The sequence below is a fragment of the Sphaerodactylus townsendi genome, unplaced genomic scaffold (assembly GCF_021028975.2).
Source record: "Sphaerodactylus townsendi isolate TG3544 unplaced genomic scaffold, MPM_Stown_v2.3 scaffold_19, whole genome shotgun sequence".
Taxonomy (NCBI): domain Eukaryota; kingdom Metazoa; phylum Chordata; class Lepidosauria; order Squamata; family Sphaerodactylidae; genus Sphaerodactylus; species Sphaerodactylus townsendi.
In genome coordinates this window covers 1,474,126-1,494,507 of record NW_025950352.1, presented here as the reverse complement: position 1 = coordinate 1,494,507, position 20,382 = coordinate 1,474,126, and the positions used below count along the sequence as shown (strand labels likewise).

The following is a 20,382-nucleotide window of genomic DNA, read 5'->3' as shown; positions in this document are numbered from 1 at the left end:
CTCACAGGCAGGAGGTGAAAGCAAGGGCCTTCTGCTGCTGCTCCTGAGCACCTGGTCTGCTAAGGCATTTAAGAACATAAGAACGAGCCTGCTGGATCAGACCAGAGTCCATCTAGTCCAGCCCTCTGCTACTCGCAGTGGCCCACCAGGTGCCTTTGGGATTTCACAGGTAGGAGGTGAAAGCAATGGCCTTCTGCGGCTGCTGCTGCTGCTCCTGAGCACCTGGTCTGCTAAGGCATTTGCAATCTCAGATCAAAGAGGATCAAGATTGGTAGCCAGAGATCGACTTCTCCTCCATAAATCTGTCCAAGCCCCTTTTAAAGCTATCCAGGTGAGTGGCCATCACCACCTCCTGTGGCAGCATATTCCAAACACCAATCACACGTTGTGTGAAGAAGTGTTTCCTTTGATTAGTCCTAATTCCCCCCCCCCCCCCAGCATTTTCAATGAATGCCCCCTGGTTCTAGTATTGTGAGAAAGAGAGAAAAATGTCTCTCTGTCAACATTTTCTATCCCATGCACAATTTTATAGACTTCAATCCAATCCCCCCTCAGACGTCTCCTCTCCAAACGAAAGAGTCCCAAACGCTGCAGCCTCTCCTCATAAGGAAGGTGCTCCAGTCCCTCAATCATCCTCGTTGCCCTTCTCTGCCCTTTTTCTATCTCTTCGATATCCTTTTTGAGATGTGGCGACCAGGACTGAACACAGGACTCCAAGTGCGGTCGCACCACGGCTTTGCATAAGGGCATGACAATCCTTGCAGTTTTATTCTCAATTCCTTTCCACAAGTACCAAGGGGCAGGGGTGGCAACTCTGCTGCCTACATGCGGTATGTAGAGTCCACACAGAGAGAGGGCAGAAACTGGCACACGGTGGCCATGGCCTGGTGCCTGGGTGCAGGATTGGGGCTGAGCCCTGCGACAGCACCAGCGGAGCCTATCGGAGCTGGCAGGGAGGTGCCGCCCAGTCTTGCAACTCCTGGGGCTGATAAGAGCCCGCTCTCCACCACCCCCCTCCCATGAGCAGGAGAGCGTGGCCTCTTCCCACAGCCCTGGCCTCGTTTCCTCCCTTGGTCTGGCTCTCAAGGCACCAGATGAGCTGGAAAGTCACCTGGTGAGTCCTTGGAGATCCAGGTAAACAGGGCAGGAGGAGGAGCTCGGGCCTCCCGGGCGTGTGGGGGTTGGAGCCGAGCTTTGGGACACATGTGCACTCACACACAGGGGCAAGGGTGCCACGGTGATCTTGCACAACTCAGCCTGCAGAGGAGGAGCCCGCCCCACTTCGTGGTGTCCCGTGGCTTTGTTCGGACTGCCTCCCACGCTGCCTTCTTCTGTGGTGGCCCAAGGCGGCATCCTTCCTTGGACTCTTGGGCGGGCTCCCTTTGGAGCTAGCAGAAAAAGAGGGGAGCCCAGTGCTGGACACACTCACCAGGCATGCCCGCCCCATGTTGATGGGCACCTGGGGAGAGCCTGCCCTTCTAGGGTTGCCAGTTTCCAGGTGGGAGCTGGAGAGCTCCTGCCATTCCAGGGTCCAGAGAAAAGGCTCCCCAAGAAAAAAGAGCTGGTGGACTCTCTGCCACTCTACCCTCCAGGCTCCACCCTCAAATCTCCTGTAGTTGGCAACTCCACCTCCTGGGAGGTTCCTAGTGAGAAGACTGACCCGGGGGAAGGGGGGGACGGTAAATAAACAGTCCTGCAAGGTGACGCTGGGGCTTAGCTTAGTTTCAGATCAGTGTTAAACCCCCGTGCCGGGTGGCTGATCCCTGAAAGAGGTCTGGACCTGATGGCGCAGGCAGCGTGGGAACGGAGGCAGCCCCTTTAGGGTGCCACCGAATACAATCTGCACCCCCAGAACTGTGCCCCCAACACTCTCCAACATGTATCATCACGTCCTGGGCTAGTTGGAGCAGCAGTGGCGTAGGAGGTTAAGAGCTCGTGTATCTAATCTGGAGGAACCGGGTTTGATTCCCAGCTCTGCCGCCTGAGCTGTGGAGGCTTATCTGGGGAATTCAGATTAGCCTGTGCGCTCCCACACACGCCAGCTGGGTGACCTGGGGCTAGTCACAGCTTCTCGGAGCTCTCTCAGCCCCACCCACCTCACAGGGTGTTTGTTGTGAGGGGGGAAGGGCAAGGAGATTGTCAGCCCCTTTGTGTCTCCTGCAGGAGAGAAAGGGGGGGATATAAATCCAACTCTTCTTCTTCTTCTTCTTCTTCTTCTTCTTCTTCTTCTTCTTCTTCTTCTTCTTCTTCTTCTTCTTCTTCTTCTTCTTCTTCTTCTTCTTCTTCTTCTTCTTCTTCTTCTTCTTCTTCAAAACTCTTCTATTTGCCAGTATTCCAGGCAGCACATGTTTATCCTCACAACAACCCTGAAAAGTAGGCCAGGCTGAGAGAAGAAGGTTTATAGCTGAGTGACTCTTTGAACTCTGGTACTTCCTGCTGCAAGACTGACCCCCTAAGCGCTAAATCTGTCCTGTTTTGGCTCTCCTGGATGCTGTGCTGCAGAAAGCAAGATGGCGGGGGAGCCTCCCCTTCCCCCCGCCCCTGCCTGCTGTCTCTGTCCTGACCCCAGAGGCAAGCAAAGGGGGCTGCTTCACGCAGCTTTTCTTGCAGATGCTGCAAAGCTCCAAGCGAGGCTGGAGATGATCTGGGTGCTCCGGATGCCGGGGCAAAGTGCAGGACCGGGAAGAGGGGACTCAGATAGCAGCTGCTGCATCGGCAGGACCTCCTGGGGCCTTTGCCCCCAAGGGCCTGCATCGCCCCTCCTCAGGTTCAAGGTCTCCTCGCTAGCCTCACGTGGTGTGGTGGTTAAGAGCAGGTGGATTCTAATCTGGAGAACTGGGTTTGATCCCCCACGCCTCCACCTGAGCAGCAGAGGCTTATCTGGGGAACCAGTTGTGTTTCGGCACTCCTGTGTTCCTGATGGGTGACCTTGGGCTAGTCACAGTTCTTTGGAGCTCTCTCAGCCCCACCCACCTTCTCGGGCAGCCTTAGAATTCAGGGGGGCAATGGTTTGAGAACCGGCCCAGCAGTTATGCTTTTCAGAACAGCCTAAACAGAGCAGCGTAAACAGGATCCAGACTTCATTGCCACCCGCTGAGCTACTCTGGCTCAGAGGGAAGGTTGCCAACTTTGGGCTTGGAATTTCCTGGAGATTTTGAGGCTGAGGGCTGGACTGGGTGGCGTTTGGGCAGGGGAGGGACCTCAGTGTGGGAAAGTGCCATAGACCCCACCATCTGAAGCTGCCATTTTCTCCAATTGAATTGACTGCCAGATTTCCAGTTTCGGCCTGGAGGTTGGCAGCACTTCCCAGAATCCCTGTCTGCAAGAGGTTCCTTGTGGCCACGGGAGCTTGGCTGAGACCCCTGGTGCACGTGCCCTATGCATTGGGTGCCCTTTGCTTGTGGGGGACAAAGTGTCTCAAACTGGCCCAGCTGTTGACTGGGTTGGCTTCTGGCTCTGGGCGAAGCCGCAAGTGCTGCTGAAACATTGCATCATGGGCCGGAAGCCCCAGTTTGGCCTGTCAAACTGGAAACTCTCCCCACGGCCTCTCTTGTTTGGCTGGGGTGGGGTGGGGGGAAGAAGACGCCTCCTCTCTCGCCCACCTTTTGCAGAGCAGCTAGGCCAGTGGTGGCGAACCTTTGGCACTCAGATGTTATGGACTACAATTCCCATCAGCCCCTGCCAGCATGGCCATTGGCCATGCTGGCAGGGGTTGGTGGGAATTGTAGTCCATAACATCTGAGTGCCAAAGGTTCGCCACCACGGAGCTAGGCAGACTGGGTCTGATTCCCTGCTCTGCCGCTTGAGCTGTGGAGGCTTATCTGGCGAACCAGATTAGTTTGTGTGCTCCAACACACGCCAGCGGGGTGACCTTGGGCTAGTCACAGTTCTTTGGAGCTCTCTCAGCCCCACCCACTTCACAGGGTGTTTGTTGTGGAAGGGGGGGAGGGAAAGGAGATTGTAAGCCCCTTTGAGTCTCCTTACAGGAGAGAAAGGGGGGATATAAATCCAAACTCCTCCTCTTCTTCCTCTTCCTCTTCCTCCTCCTCCTCCTCCTCCTCCTCTTCCTCTCCTCCTCCTCCTCCTCCTCCTCCTCCTCCTCCTCCTCTTCTTAGCTGGAACAAAAAAGATACTTTAGGGATTTCGAGTTGCCACCCTCCAGCTGGGGTCAGGAGCTCTCCCAGGATTTCAACCGATCTCCTGGCTAGAGGGGTTAGTTTCCCAAGAGAACGTGGCAGCTTGGGAGGAGGGTGGCCTCATAGCCCAATTAACTCCTGCCCCTCCCCTCCTTCCCCCCGTTCCTCCCTCTCTCCAAGCCCCACTCATCTCACCTCAGGGTCCATCCCCAAATCTCCAGGAATCCCCCAGCCTAAAGGTGGCAACCCTGAGCCTCGGCTGTGCTGGCGATGCTCAGGGGCGACTTTGCTTGCCCAAGCAAAGGCCAACCGGTCGGCCCCGGTGCCACCCGCCTGGGAGGCTTCGTGCACGTCTGTCTCTTCCGGCCGCTCTCGGGAGCCCCAGAATCCCCCAAACATTCAGTTCTGGAATGTTCTCCCTTGTTCTGTTCCTCACAAAGCAAGAGGAGGGCCCTGGCCCAATGGGAGCCCAAGACCAGCTCTGGTGGCGGCGGCGGCGGCGGAGGAAGCGGAGGAAAGGGCCACGCTCCCACCGCGTGGTATGAGGAGGTCTCTGGGGCCATCTTTGAGCTGGACCATCAGGTGAAGGGGAGTGTCCCCCCCCCAAACATTGGTAGGCCTCAGGATAGCCCTCTACCTGAGCCTGCAGGAGTCTGTGCCGTCCATTTTCCGGTCATAGTTTGACCTCTGCGAGTGTCCAAAGTGATGCCAATGTTATACTTGTTTCTCTTGGGCCAGGGGTCTTCAAACTATGGCCCTCCAGATGTTCATGGACTACAATTCCCATCAGTCCCTGCCAGCATGGCCAAGTGGTAGGGCTCACGGGAATTGTAGTCTATGAACATCTGGAGGACCATAGTTTGAAGAACCCTGTCTTGGGCAAATTCATACACCTCCTCCCACGTAAACAAACACCTGACAGACTTTGCCAGTTGTGAGCGGGATTTTGGGACCCAAGTTTACGATAGTTATCTTAAGGATATGCTTTCAGATTAGGGTCGAAGGCGCCAAGCACTCTTTGGCTGCTGAAATGGGGTTCAGACCACAAAGTGGGGACCGGTTTGCAGCTGGGACTTGCCTCTCAGCTTCTTCCCACGGAAGGGGGCAAATGTGCAAGCAGCAAAGAACTCTGGGATTTCTCTGAAAAGCATCTGAGGTGACCCCCCCGCCCCCACCCCACGGCTCGGTCATGCTATTGTGCAGATTTCCATGATAGAAAAAAAGTGGTGCAGGCAGGCGGGCAGGGGATGCTTTGACCCTGGGGTTCCACTCTGCCCCCCCTAGTTTCGTGTTTCCATTGCAGCCTTCCTTCCTTCCTTCCTTCCTTCCTTCCTTCCTTCCTTCCTTCCTTCCTTCCTTCCTTCCTTCCTTCCTTCCTTCCTTCCTTCCTTCCTTCCTTCCTTCCTTCCTTCCTTCCTTCTTGTTTGTTTGTTTGTTTGTTTGTTTATGCTATTTATTGTCCGCTTTCCTCACTGGGACTCTCAACTGACAGCACAGGACACCGAGTCGACAGTGCAATAGAATCAGGACTGTAGACCCAACCAGAAACCTAAAAACAGCCCTGAAGCAAAGCATAAGTATGAACGTGACACAGTGATGCACAATTGCATATCAGGATGAAAAATGCAAAGTGATGCACATAGGGCTAAAAAATCCAAACTTCACATACACGCTACAGGGGTCAGTGCTATCAGTCACAGACCAGGAAAGGGATTTGGGCGTCTTAGTTGATAGTTCCATGGGGATGTCAACTCAATGCGTGGCAGCTGTGAAAAAGGCAAACTCTATGTTGGGGATAATTAGGAAAGGAATTGAGAATAAAACTGCAAAGATTGTCATGCCCTTACATAAAGCCGTGGTGCGACCGCACTTGGAGTCCTGTGTTCAGTTCTGGTCGCCACATCTCAAAAAGGATATTGAAGAGATAGAAAAAGTGCAGAGAAGGGCAACGAGGATGATTGAGGGACTGGAGCACCTTCCTTATGAGGAGAGGCTGCAGCGTTTGGGACTCTTTAGTTTGGAGAGGAGACGTCTGAGAGGGGATATGATTGAAGTCTATAAAATTATGCATGGGGTAGAAAATGTTGACAGAGAGACATTTTTCTCTCTTTCTCACAATAGTAGAACCAGGGGGCATTCATTGAAAATGCTGGGGGGAAGAATTAGGACTAATCAAAGGAAACACTTCTTCACGCAACGTGTGATTGGTGTTTGGAATATGCTGCCACAGGAGGTGGTGATGGCCACTAACCCGGATAGCTTTAAAAAGGGCTTGGACAGATTTATGGAGGAGAAGTCGATCTATGGCTACCAATCTTGATCCTCCTTGATCTGAGATTGCAAATGCCTTAACAGTCCAGGTGCTCGGGAGCAAGAGCAGCAGCAGCAGAAGGCCACTGCTTTCACATACTGCACGTGAGCTCCCCAAGGCACCTGGTGGGCCACTGCGAGTAGCAGAGTGCTGGACTAGATGGACTCTGGTCTGATCCAGCAGGCTAGTTCTTATGTTCTTATGTTCTTAGAATCCCACTCCCAATAAGCTGCACACAGCAGTAGAGACCACAGGCCCTAACTGTTTATCCAAGGAAGTTTGTGAATCCTTTTGTACAGGGCAGCCCCCTGAGACCTGTGCAGAGAGAAAGGCCTGCTTGGATCATTCCGTTTTGCCCGGTTTGTAGAAAGCCAGGAGAGTGGGAATACACTGCAGCAGGAAAGTACCCTGCCCCCAGGTCACTTTGCCCAATCTTTTATAGAATCATAGGCTCACAGGGTCGAGAGAGACCGCAAGGGGCCATCCAGTCCAGCCCCCTGCCATACAAAGCACTCCCGACAGAGGGCCACCCAGCTCTTTTTAAACCTCCACCACTCCAAGGCAGCGCATTCCAGTGCCAAACAGCCTTTACTGTCAGGAGGTTTTTTCCAATGCTTAGGTGGAATCTCTTTTTCTTCCCCTTGAGCCCATGACTCCTGATCCTGGTCTCTGGAGCAGCAGAAAACAAGTTTGCTCCCTCACCAACATGACGTCCCTTCAAACATTTAAACATTTTATATTTAAACATTTAAATGTTTATCTTGTACCTGATGGATTGCAAATGGGTGCCTGTCCACCTGGCAGTCCAGGAAGAGACATAAGAACATAAGCACTAGCCTGCTGGATCAGACCAGAGTCCATCTAGTCCAGCTCTCTGCTACTCGCAGTGGCCCACCAGGGGCCTTTGGGAGCTCACGTGCAGGAGGTGAAAGCAATGGCCTTCTGCTGCTGCTGCTCCCGATCACCTGGTCTGCTAAAGCATTTGCAATCTGAGATCAAGGAGGATCAAGATTGGGAGCCATAGATCGACTTCTCCTCCATAAATCTGTCCAAGCCCCTTTTAAAGCTGTCCAGGTGAGTGGCCATCACCACCTCCTGCGGCAGCATATTCCAAACACCAATCACACGTTGCGTGAAGAAGTGTTTCCTTTTATTAGTCCTAATTCTTCCCCCCAGCATTTTCAATGGATGCCCCCTGGTTCTAGTATTGTGAGAAAGAGAGAAAGACTTCACAGAAGGGTCGGTGTCAAGAGTGCCGTGCAGAACGTGCGCTCAGCAACACTGCAAAAGTACCCAGAATACGCAGGAAGCAAAACATCTTGGGCCAACCTTGTGTATGAGACCCCCCCCCCCACAATGCCCTTGGGCTGCAGAAAGGTGAGCCAGAGGCCATGGTGCACCCCGGTCTTGGGTCCCGTCTGTGGTGTCCCCCCAAATGCTGCCAGTTGATAATATGAGCATATTGAAGTACATGGAACAGTAACGAAATAAAAGCATTCCATAATTTCACAGCTGGTATGTAATGATGACAAATTCATACATGATGACAAATGTTTGTTCAGCGGGTAGATAAACCGTCGTTATCCTATTGGACTCTAAGCCCACATCCTGAAGGAGAAAGGTGTGTCTGGGGTGTGTGTAGGCCAGTCTACACTTAGTGGTTTCGGTGGGAGGCTTTCCTACAGTGCCCCCCCTTGCTGCAGGGGCTGTGGGGGGGGGGGCGGGCTTCCACACAATAATGCCATCTTACAACGACCAGGGTTTCTCCTGGCTCTGTGGCAGGTTTTGCAAAACTTTGGTGTGATCAACGTATTGTCGAAGGCTGATGGCTGGGATTACTAGGGTGCTGTGGGTTTTCCGGGTTGCATGGCCGTGGTCCAGTAGCATTTTCTCCTGACGTTTCGCCTGCATCCGGTCACAGATGCAGGCGAAACGTCAGGAGAAAATGCTACTGGAACACGGCCATACAACCCAATAAAACCACAACACCCTTGGGTGTGATCCTTCTGGGAAGATCATACTCAAAATGATTTTTTTTGGGGGGGGGAAGTGCAGATGGGAAGGGGTGGAGTTCCACTCCTGCATCCTATACTTCAGCCACTCACCCCCAGCCAGAGAACTTTCCCCTGTTTTTTTTTTAAAAAGCAAAGTAGTAGATTTAGAGTGCTGTGGAGTGAAAGAACTCCAGTGGGAAGGGAAGGAGGAATGGTGGTTGTAAGGGGTCACTGAAGAACACTCCCCCACCCCGTGGAGGCTTTGTGACCACTGTGAATGCATAGCAGGGTGGGGCACTGCCAATGGATGGGAGCAAGGAACTAGGAACTCCTTTAAGAACATAAGAACAAGCCAGCTGGATCAGACCAGACTCCATCTAGTCCAGCTCTCTGCTACTCGCAGTGGCCCACCAGGTGCCTTTGGGAGCTCACATGCAGGATGTGAAAGCAATGGCCTTCTGCGGCTGTTGCTCCCGATCACCTGGTCTGCTAAGGCATTTGCAATCTCAGATCAAAGAGGATCTGTGAGGGAGACCCAGAGGTGGGATCCCACAGGTTCTCACCAGTTCCCGCGAGGGGGTTACTAATTATTTGCGTGTGCTGAGAGGGGGTTACTAATTGGGTCTGCTTTTCCGTTAGAAATTCCATTAGGTCCAAAAATCATAAAGTCTTGTTGTTTCCTATGTGGCTGGTTAGCGAAGGTAGAAAACAGGATAATTCTCCCTGTTGGGCTGTTATAAAAACATGTTTTAGTAATATGGTAACATTCCTTGTTTAAGGGAAGTATCCTTCTTTGGATTTTTTGAAACAAAATTAAGTATCTGAAAGTATTAAGTATTTGACAGGCAGTCAATTAGAGGAGAAGTAGTTGTTTCTGTTGGCAGTAGACGATAGGACTTGCTATAATGAGTTTAAATTATGGACAGGAGGATACCAGCTGGAAATTAGGAACTTTTTTTTTTACAGTAAGAGTTTTTTACAGTAACAGAGAAATTATTAATGCCACGCCCCCGGAATGCCCGGCCACGCCCCCGTCATGCCCGACCCAGCCCCATTGGTGCTACGCCACTGTTTGAATCCCACCACCATGGGAACCTGTTACTAAAATGTTTGGATCCCACCACTGGGGAGACCCCTTAGCTACGAGGGGCTCTGGGGCAGCTGCCCCCTTCCCAGAATTTGTTCCTTTGCTGAGCAGCATTTCTGTGACAGGAGGAAGTGCCCCCCACGCTTCACCCCCAACCACAATTTCTGACGGCTTCCCTTTAGCGAAGCAGATGCAAAAACGACCCCCATTCCCTCTTCCTTGTGCCGTGTGTGTCAGAAGTGATGCCAACTTCAAGTCTGGAATTCCTGGAGGTTTTTTTTTGGGGGGGGGGGTCCTGGGGAAGGTGAGGTCTGGGGCGTGGAGGGAAGGGATCTCAGCAGGGTCTGATGGAGATATTTTCTCCAGGGGAACTCATCCTTCTGGTCTGGAAGACATTTATAATCCCTGGGGATCTCCAGGCCCCAGCTGGAGACTGGCAACAGGCACTGGAGGTGGCGGGAATCCACCCCTTCTGGCGATGCTGAAACCAACCTGGCTGGAGAAAGAGGCAGGAGGGGGCCAAAGTCCATCCTTCTGGATCACTCCCCACCCAGGCCCTGTTCCAGAATATCTGAATGGGGGGGGGGGGGCTGTTCTGCTCCCCTGCCCTGCCCATTGTCTGGCTCCATTCATGCCCATGGGGGGGTTGTTGTTTGCAGAACCAGTTCCTCGGGTTTTCTATTAGCCGGTGTGTTTGCCGAGGGATTTACCTCTGTGTTCCTTCTGGCGTAGGATTTCCTGGCTCTTCTCCATCACGTTCCCTTTTAACCTTGCACACTTGGGGCAAGTCTGCCCTCCCCCCCTTTACCCCCCCCCCAATAGTAGGGGGGGCTGAGAGGGTGGGAATTAGCCCAAGGATGCCCACCTCACCCCCCCCCCCCATGCCTGTGGGCAGCCCCACCAGCAAATATGCCAGGATCTCTGTGCCTAGACGGGCCCCGCTCCTAGAATCTGCAGAGCGCATACTGTGGGGGCTACACTGAGATCCGCACAACCCAGCCATTCATCACCAGCATCTGAAAAATGGGTCCTGTCTGTGCCAGTTCTCCTCCAGAATGACCCACAGGCCATTGCTTTCACCTCCTGCAGGTGAGTTCCCAAAGGCACCTGGTGGGCCACTGCGAGTAGCAGAGAGCTGGACTAGATGGACTCTGGTCTGATCCAGCTGGATTGTTCTTATGTTCATGTGTGACGCAGCCAAGAAGTCAGGCTTTCGGGGGGAGGGCGAGCTTCTTGCTGGGGGGGGGGCTCCCACCCCCAGTGGGGGCTGGAGAAGATCCCCTGAGCTTACAACTGGTCTCCAGGCAGAGACCAGTTTCCCTGGGGAAGGTGACTTGGAGGGGGCCACCTCTAAGCCATGATGTGGGGCTGAGGTCCACCCCCACCCCCCACCTCGGCTCTCACTGAGCTTCACACCTAAATCTCCAGGAACTGTCCTGCCGGGGGGTTGGCAACCCTACGTCGATCCTGCCCTGAGTATTCGGACTGGAACAGCACTGACACCCGGCTTACAGAGCCAAACTGCAGTCCAAAGTCAGCTGGGAGTGTTTGTGTGAACAGCTCCGCTCCTGCCGGCTCCTACGCGACGATTGTGTCGCCCCAGGGAAGTCGTGCCAGGTGCCGTGCTCTAGAAGGAGGTGGCCAACTTCAGGTGTGCAGAGCTGGCCGGCCGCTTGAGAGCAAGCAAGTGCTCGGAGAGGGGGTCGTGAGGGTCCTGCATCTGACCTACTGTTGGCATCTGGTTCCGCCCCCAGGTGCGTGGCCCCGGGGCTCCGACGGCCCCGCTGCATCGGCACAGAGCGTCCCTTCCTTCCCTTCTCCTTCTCCCCATCCTACACGGGCAGCCTGCCCGGTGGCCGTGAAAGGCCCTGCGGGGGACCAGGGGGGGGGGGCAGTTTGTTTTCTGCCTTTGTCTCCGCCGGGCCCTTTCAGTGGCTCTCCACAATGTGCCTCTGTCTTCCAGCCCCACGTCTCCTCCCCCTGCCTGGCATTAAAAGACACTGCCCTGTCCCCTCCCTCCCTCCCTGCCTGCCTGTGTGGGAACCAGGCACCTCTTTGCCTGCCTGCCTGCCTGCCTGCCTGCCTGCCTGCCTGCCTGCCTGCCTGCCTGGCGGTTGGGTAGGTGCCCTTCTCTGGTGGGGCTGGCAGCAGCACCCTGCTTGCAAGGGGGTGGGGAGGGCAGGGGAGAGCACTGGCACGTTTCTCTCCAGCCGGAGAATTCCCAGCCCTTCGGCACCTGCCGGTCTCCCGCCCCAGCCCCGTCCCGCTTGGAGGCTCCCTGGAGGACTTTAACCTCAGCAGCAGCAGCAGCCGGGCCCAGGTGCCCCTGAAGGCCATGCCAAGGAGCAGAGTTGCCCAGGCCGTCCTGGCCTGCAGCGCCCTCCGGGGCAGGATCGGGGGGCCCCCGAGGCAGATGCAGCGGGTCCCGCTCAGCCCTGCTTCTCTCTTGCTCCGCAGGGCCCTTCACCAGCAGCAGCCGAGCCAGCCCACGATGGCGGAGAACGGGCTGGGATGGCGGGACAAGGTGCTGACTCTGGAGTCCATGAACCCCTGCATCAAGAAGGTGGAGTATGCTGTGCGGGGGCCCATCGTCATCCGGGCCGTGGAGCTGGAGAAGGAACTCCAAGAGGTGAGGGGAGCGTGTGCTCGGTGGGACGGCTTCTAGCTGGAGGGGGCCCCCTGCTCTTTTCTCCCCTGAAGTAGAGTTCGGTGAGCTCCCCAAGGCACCTGGTGGGCCACTGCGAGTAGCAGAGTGCTGGACTAGATGGACTCTGGTCTGATCCAGCAGGCTCTTTCTTATGTTCTTAAGGCCCTTGCTTTCACCTCCTGCACGTGAGCTCCCCAAGGCACCTGGTGGGCCACTGCGAGTAGCAGAGAGCTGGACTAGATGGACTCTGGTCTGATCCAGCAGGCTAGTTCTTATGTTCTTATGTTCTTATGTTCAGTCAGTAAAGCAGAGTTTCATCTACTATTGGGAGTGGCATGTTTGTGTGTGTGTGTGTGTGTGTGTACGCGTGTTCTGGTCTGCATTCACCTGCTTTGCGATTGCCAGGATCCTGCGGTTATAGAGGAGGTGCCCAGCAGCTGTGGCTCTTTGCCCTGCCTCCCTGTGGGGCTTAGAGGGCGGGGCTCCTGCAGCCAGCCGCTCACAGGCCTGGGTCTCTGGCCCAGCCCGTCAGCACCCAGGAGAGCTCAGGAGCACCGGCAGCCTCAGGCTCGGCATCAGAGGTCATAAGAACATAAGAACTAACCTGCTGGATCAGACCAGAGTCCATCTAGTCCAGCATTCTGCTACTCGCAGTGGCCCACCAGGGGCCTTTGGGAGCTCACGTGCAGGAGGTGAAAGCAATGGCCTTCTGCTGCTGCTGCTCCTCCCGAGCACCTGGACTGTTAAGGCATTTGCAATCTGAGATCAAGGAGGATCAAGATTGGTAGCCATGGATCGACTTCTCCTCCATAAATCTGTCCAAGCCCTTTTTAAAGCTATCCAGGTTAGTGGCCATCACCACCTCCTGCGGCAGCATATTCCAAACACCAATCACACGTTGCGTGAAGAAGTTTCCTTTTATTATCCAGGTCAGCTGGGTGGCTCACCAGTGGGCCCCCTACAACCACCGTGTCCTAACCCCCTACTCCCTTGGTGGCAAACCTTTGGCACTCCAGATGTTATGGACTACAATTCCCATCAGCCCCTGCCAGCATGGCCAATTGATGGGCTGATGGGAATTGTAGTCCATAACCTCTGGAGTGCCAAAGGTTCGCCACCACTGCCCTACTCTGTAGTGGGGAGGTGGGAGGTTGTAGGGTCTGGATCCATGCAAGGCAAGGGCCCCCTAGAACAATACCCCTCTTTCTGGTGTGTGTGTGTGTGGGGGGGCGCGTAATGGGAGAAGCACCAGAGTGTAGCTGCTCTCCCTCGGCCACTTCTCCATAGACAGGGCTTGGGGTAGGTCTCGTTCATTACCTGTGCTCCTAGACCCTGCAAGCAACTGGCCAGGTGAGCAGGTGGCTAGTAGACAGGCTGGCCTGGTCAGCTGAGCAACTCACAGGCCAGGCAGCTGAGTGACTTGCTGGCTGGTCTTGTGCCTAACAGGCAAGGAGTAACTCGCGGACTGATTTGCCAGCTGGGCCAGCAACTCTCTGGGTGGGCAGGCAAGAAAACCAGCAGCGGACCACCAGAGCAGGCGGGCGGGCAACTGGTCAGCTGACTGGCTGGGTAGGTGGACGACTGACCAGGAAGGCAGACAAACAAGGAGCTCACCAGTGGGCTGATTTGGCAGCTGAGCAAATGAACTCCCAGCTGGATACCATTATGAGCCCTTCGGAGGTAGACCGGTCTACCAAATTGAATGAATGAATGAATGAATGAATGAATGAATGAATGAATGAATGAATGAATGAATGAATGAATGAATGAATGAATGAATGAATGAATGAATGAATGAATGAATGAATGAATGAATGAATGAATGAATGAATGAATGAATGATTTTTTCTCTCTTTCTCACAATACTAGAACCAGGGGGCATCCATTGAAAATGCTGGGGGGAAGAATTAGGACTAATCAAAGGAAACACTTCTTCACGCAACGTGTGATTGGTGTTTGGAATCTGCTGCCACAGGAGGTGGTGATGGCCACTCACCTGGATGGCTTTAAAAGGGGCTTGGACAGATTTATGGAGAAGTCGATCTCTGGCTACCAATCTTGATCCTCCTTGATCTGAGGTTGCAAATGCCTTAACAGTCCAGGTGCTCGGGAGAAACAGCCACAGAAGGCCATTGCTTTCACATCCTGCATGTGAGCTCCCAAAGGCACCTGGTGGGCCACTGCGAGTAGCAGAATGCTGGACTAGATGGACTCTGGTCTGATTCAGCTGTGGCGTAGGAGGTTAAGAGCTTGTGTATCTAATCTGGAGGAACCGGGTTTGATTCCCTGCTCTGCCGCCTGAGCTGTGGAGGCTTATCTGGGGAATTCAGATTAGCCTGTACACTCCCACACACGCCAGCTGGGTGACCTTGGGCTAGTCACAGCTTCTCGGAGCTCTCTCAGCCCCACCCACCTCACAGGGTGTTTGTTTTGAGTCTCCTGCAGGAGAGAAAGGGGGGATATAAATCCAAACTCCTCCTCCTCCTCCTCCTCCTCCTCCTCCTCCTCCTCCTCCTCCTCTTCTTCTTCTTCTTCTTCTTCTTCTTCTTCTTCTTCTTCTTCTTCTTCTTCTTCTTCTTCTGTTTGAATGAATGAATGAGTGAATGAATGAATGAATGAATGAATGAATGAATGAATGAATGAATGAATGAATGAATGAAAGGTCTGGAATTCACGCCCTACAAGGAGAAACTTAGGGAGCTGGGGATGTTTAGTTTGATGAAGAGAAGGTTAAGGGGTGACATGACAGCCATATTTAGAGATTTGAAGGGATGTCATGTTGGTGAGGGAGCAAGCTCATTTTCTGCGGCTCCAGAGACTAGGACCAGGAGTCGTGGGTTCAAGGGGAAGGGAAAGAGATTCCACCTAAATATTAGGAAGAACTTCCTGACCATCAGGGCTGTTCAACAGTGGAATACACTACCTCGGAGGGTGGTGGAGTCTCCTTCTTTGGAGATTTTTAGAGAGAGGCTGGATGGCCCTCTGTCAGGAGTGCTTTGATGGTGTGTTCCTGCATGGCAGGGGGTTGGACTTGATGGCCTTTGGGGTCCCTTCCAACTCTATGATTCTATGAAAATAACCAATTCACTTGCCGACTTTCACAGCTGGAATCACTGGGGTGTTGTGGGGTTTCTGGGCTGTATGGCCGTGTTCTAGTAGCATTTTCTCCTCATATTTCCCCTGCATCTGTGGCTGGCATCTTCAGAGGATCAAGTCAGGAGAAAATGCTACTGGAACACGGCCATACAGCCCAGAAACCCCACAACACTCCAGCTTCTCAAGGCACCAGCTTCCCCTGATCCAACTTTAAGCTGTTCCAAGCTCATCCGCCCGTGCGGCTGAAACCGTCTGGGTGCCAAACCCGGGTCTGAAACTGGACTGAAATGGGTCAAGGGCAGAGGTATCATCCGCTTGATGACGGATCTCAGGAGACACCCGTGCCAGGCCGCACTTGTTTCGTTTCCTCAGTGCAGGGCAGGCCAAATTGTGCCATCTGCATGTTTGGGGTGTTTTGCTAGTGGGACGGTCAAAGCCATGCATGATAATAGTTTAATATTGCAATATTAATTGTTTAAATGTCTCTGTTATCATGTTGTTTCAAACTCGTTTCTACTGTTTTAATGGAGCAAGTTGCTGTGAGAGCCTTTTGATTTAAAAAAAGTCAAATCAACTAATCAATTGATGATCAATGACTTTATTTTCTACCTGCTGGAAATGCTGAGGATGTCTTTTCATGAGGGGGGGGGGGCTGATGGGAATTGCAGTCCATGAACATCTGGAGTTCCATAGGTAGAGGTGGGATCCAGCAGGTTCTCACCAGTTCCCGAGAGTGGGTTACTAATTATTTGTGTGTGCCGAGAGGGGGTTACTAATCGGGTCCGCTTTTCCGTTAGGTCCAAAAATCATAGTCCTGTTGCTTCCTATGTGGCTGGTTAGCGAAGGTAGAAAACGGGATAATTCTCCCTGTTGGGCTGTTTTAAACACATGTTTTAGACATATGGTAAAGTTCCTTGTTTGAGGAAACTATCCTTCTTTTGATTTCTAGAAACCAAATCAAGTATTTGAAAATATTAAGTATTTGACAGGCAGTCAGTTAGAGGAGAAGTAGTAGTTTCTGTTGGCAGTAGATGATAGGACTTGCTATATTGGGTTTAAATTATGGACAGAAAGACACCAGATGGAAATTAGGAACTTTTTTTACAGTAAGAGTTTTTTACAGTAACAGAGAAATTGTTAATGCCCCGCCCCCGGAATGCCCAGCCACGCCCCCGTCGTGCCCCGCCCAGCCCCATTGGCACTACGCCACTGTTTGAATCCCACCACCGTGGGAACCTGTTACTAAAATTTTTGGATCCCACCACTGGCCATTGGTTGGCCACCCCTGCCATAGTGTTTCTTTCAGCTGGCCTGACTCTCTGCCTGGTGTGTTATGGTGAAAGAGTGTGTGTGTGTGTGTGTGTGTAGGGTGGGAGGGGAAGGTCTTCTTCTGCCTTGAGGGCCACTGGCAGGCCTAAGACGAGCTTTGTTTGCATCTCCACTTCACAGGGAGCAAAGAAACCTTTCACAGAGGTGATCAGAGCCAATATCGGTGATGCCCACGCCATGGGGCAGAAATCAATCACTTTCCTGCGCCAGGTATGCTCTTGGGGGTTGGAGGGTGTGTGGATGGGGCGGGGTGAGGACGGGGGGGGACATCTGAGATCATCCACAGGGCAGCACCCAGAGCCCTGTTGGGGGGCAGGGCCAAATATCAAGGCAAGAGGTCTACTTCTTGAGCTTCAGCCTGCCTACAGCTGTTACAGGTGCGGGACTCCGACCTGATCCTCCCGACTCCCAGCCGGCAGGAATTCTTTCGTCAGACACAGAGAAAGACCTCCCCGCCCCCCAAGAACCTTCCGCGTTACACTCTCCCCTTTCAGGGTTCTGAAAAGATTATTGCCTTGTTTAGGATATTTCCCTGCTATCTCTTCACAGTCCTGCTTCAGGTGTCTTATGATTAAAACCTTGTAACAAAAACAAGTCAGAAATGGCATAAAGGCTATTTAAAAAGCAGCCTGTTAAAAAGATAAAACACATCATTAAAAGCCTGGGCCGAAAGATGGGTTTTTGATCTGGCACCTGAAAGAAAACAAAGCAGGTGTCAGGTGAGACTCAAGGGGGAGGGCATTCCCAAGACCTGCGGCCCCCACAGGGAATGCCGTGCCTCTCCCTGCCACCTGCCTCATCCTGGAAGGCACAGAGAACAGGGCTTGAGGGGCAGAGCAACTCACTCACTGTGGAAATAGTCTGGGAATACCTGCCATGGGGGCGGAAGCAGAGGTGGGATCCAGCAGGTTCTCACCAGTTCCCAAGAGCGGGTTCCTAATTATTTGTGTGTGCCAAGAGGGGGTTACTAATTGGGTCCACTTTTCCGCTAGAAATTCCATTAGGTCCAAAAATCATAAAGTCCTGTTGTTTCCTATGTGGCTGGTTGGCGAAGGTAGAAAACGGGATAATTCTCTCTGTTGGGCTGTTTTAAAAACATGTTTTAGAAATATGGTAAAGTTCCTTGTTTAAGGAAAGTATCCTTGTTTTGATTTCTAGAAACAAAATTAAGTATTTGAAAGTAATAAGTATTTGACAGGCAGTCAATGAGAGGAGAAGTCGTTGTTGCTGTTGGCAGCAAACGATAGGACTTGCTCTAATGAGTTTAAATTATGGACAGAAAGATACCAGCTGGAAATTAGGAACTTTTTTAACAGTAAGAGTTTTTTACAGTAACAGAGAAATTATTAATGCCACGCCCCCGGAATGCCCGGCCACGCCCCTGTCGTGCCCCGCCCAGCCGCATTGGCACTACGCCACTGTTTGAATCCCATCACCATGGGAACCTGTTACTAAAATTTTTGGATCCCACCACTGGGCAGGAGGGCATTTTAGGTTGAGTGCAGTAGGAGAGACTCTGTCCCGGGGCATTTTCTTGCATCTAGGCGAGGCTTAATTCAAGTGTGGCCCTGGCACAATTCAGCCCACTGAGTGAGTTTTTGGGGTCCAAATTGCAAAGGTCAAGGGGGGACATGATAGCCATGTTTCAATATTTGAAGGGATGTCATGTTGAAGAGGGAGCAAGCTTGTTTTCTGCTGCTCCAGAGACTAGGACCAGGAGTAGCAGATTCAGATGCAGGAAAAGAGATTCCACCTAAACATCAGCAAAAAACTTCCTGACATTGAGAAAGAAAGAAAGAAAGAAAGAAAGAAAGAAAGAAAGAAAGAAAGAAAGAAAGAAAGAAAGAAAGAAAGAAGAAGAAGAAAAAATAAAGAAAGAAAGAAGAGAGAAAGAAAGAAAGAAAGAAAGAAAGAAAGAAAGAAGAACATATGTCGGGAGTGCTTTGATTGTGTGTTCCTGCATGGCAGGGGGTCTGACTTGATGGCCCTTGGGGTCTCTTCCAACTCTATGATTCTATGAAATTTAGCTCTGAATCAAAACATGTGGGGAGATAGTAAGGAAGAGCATGTGCAGAGTGCCTTTGCCTCATCACTGAAAACCCACCATCGGGATACAGATTTCTGGGATTGAGGGTGAGGGCCTCTCTTTTTGGTGAAGGAGGGGCTGCTCAGGGCAGAGTCCTCATCTCTGTTCTCCCTGGCAGGTCTCCGCCCTCTGTATGTACCCAGAGCTTTTGAACGACCCCAACTTTCCAGAGGACGCAAAGAAGAAAGCCCGCCGGCTGCTGGACGTGTGTGGGGGACGCAGCGTGGGTGAGCATTCTCTGTGTCTCCTCTGACATTCTTCCCTTTGCCCTCCCTCCAACCGGCGTGCGTCTCCCCACCCCATAAGTCCCGGCGCTTGCCCTGTTTTGGCACCAGTGCTGCAGAGAAAACTTCCTAGGCTAGAACTGATGGGAAGAGAAGGGCCCTCTTAGGTTGCTCTTCTGCCAACTGCCTGCACCCAAACCACTCCAGTTCAAGGCTTGAGCACCAGGCTGGGTCCCGAGTTCGAGAAGCAGACACAAGCTTTGTGCATCCAGGAAGATGAAATCCAGGAGCTGCATTCCTACAAGCATACTTTGTGTTGACTCCTTGTGGTTTACTCCATCTAGTAGGGAGTGAATTTTACTTCCAGGACTGGCTAATTATCAGCCCCGCCAGCATGGGACAATTGGCCGCGCTGGCAGGGGCTGATGGGACCAGTCCATAACATCTGAGTGCCAGTCCGCCACCACTGCGCTTAGCCACTACATGCTGGCAGGGGCCGGATGGGAAACTGTAGTCCATGACCTGAGTGCCAAGGCTCGCCACCACTGCGCTAGCCAATTGGCCATGCTGGCAGGGGCTGATGGGAATTGTAGTCCATAACATCTGGAGTGCCAAAGGTCCGCCACCACTGCGCTAGCCAATTGGCCATGCTGGCAGGGGCTGATGGGAATTGTAGTCCATAACATCTGGAGTGCCAAAGGTCCGCCACCACTGCGCTAGCCAATTGGCCATGCTGGAAGGGGCTGATGGGAATTGTAGTCCATAACATCTGGGCAAGGTTCACCACCACCGCTTAGCCAATTGGCCATGCTGAAGGGGCTGATGGGAATTGTAGTCCATAACATCTGGAGTGCTGCTGGTTCGCCACCACCGCGCTTAGCCACTGGGCCATGCTGGCAGGGGCTGATGGGAATTGCAGTCCATAACATCTTGAGTGCCAAAGGTCCGGCCACCACTTCGCGCTTGTTTCACTGGGCTGGCGCTGGAAGGGGCTGATGGGAATTGTAGTCCATAACATCTGAGTAGCGGTTCACGCACCACCGGCGCTTAGCCACTGGGCCATGCTGGAAGGCTGATACCGTAGTCCAAAACCTCTGGAGTGCTGCCCGCCACCACCGCGCCAGCCACCATGCTGGTAGGCTGGGATGGGAATTGTAGTCCATAACATCTGAGTGCCAAGGTCCGGCCACCACTGGCAGCTAGCCACTGGCCATGCTGGCAGGGGCTGGATGGGAATTGTAGCCCCATAACATCTGAGTAAAGCAAGGTCCACGCACCACCAAGTGCTTAGCCAATTGTCCATGCTGGCAGGGGCTGATGGGAATTGTAGTCCATAACATCTGGAGTGCCAAAGGTTCGCCACTGCGCAAAGCACTGGCCATGCTGGAAGGGGCTGATGGGTTCAGAACCAAACCCTCTGAGTGCCAAGGTTCGCCAATCACTGCTTGGAGCCAATTGTCCATGCTGGCAGG

General features: G+C 52.9%; 1 protein-coding gene across 1 annotated transcript in view; it reads left to right on the top strand.

Moving 5' to 3' along the window:
* The first annotated feature begins 1,041 nt into the window (after positions 1 to 1,041).
* The window catches only part of GPT (glutamic--pyruvic transaminase), a 37,436-nt gene continuing 18,095 nt past the window's right edge, over positions 1,042 to 20,382 (top strand). Inside the window, 4 exon segments of the mRNA XM_048482686.1 lie at positions 1,042 to 1,114; positions 11,986 to 12,157; positions 16,721 to 16,810; positions 18,805 to 18,913. Coding sequence (XP_048338643.1) covers positions 1,095 to 1,114; positions 11,986 to 12,157; positions 16,721 to 16,810; positions 18,805 to 18,913 — 391 coding nt within the window. The 5' untranslated portion in view covers positions 1,042 to 1,094.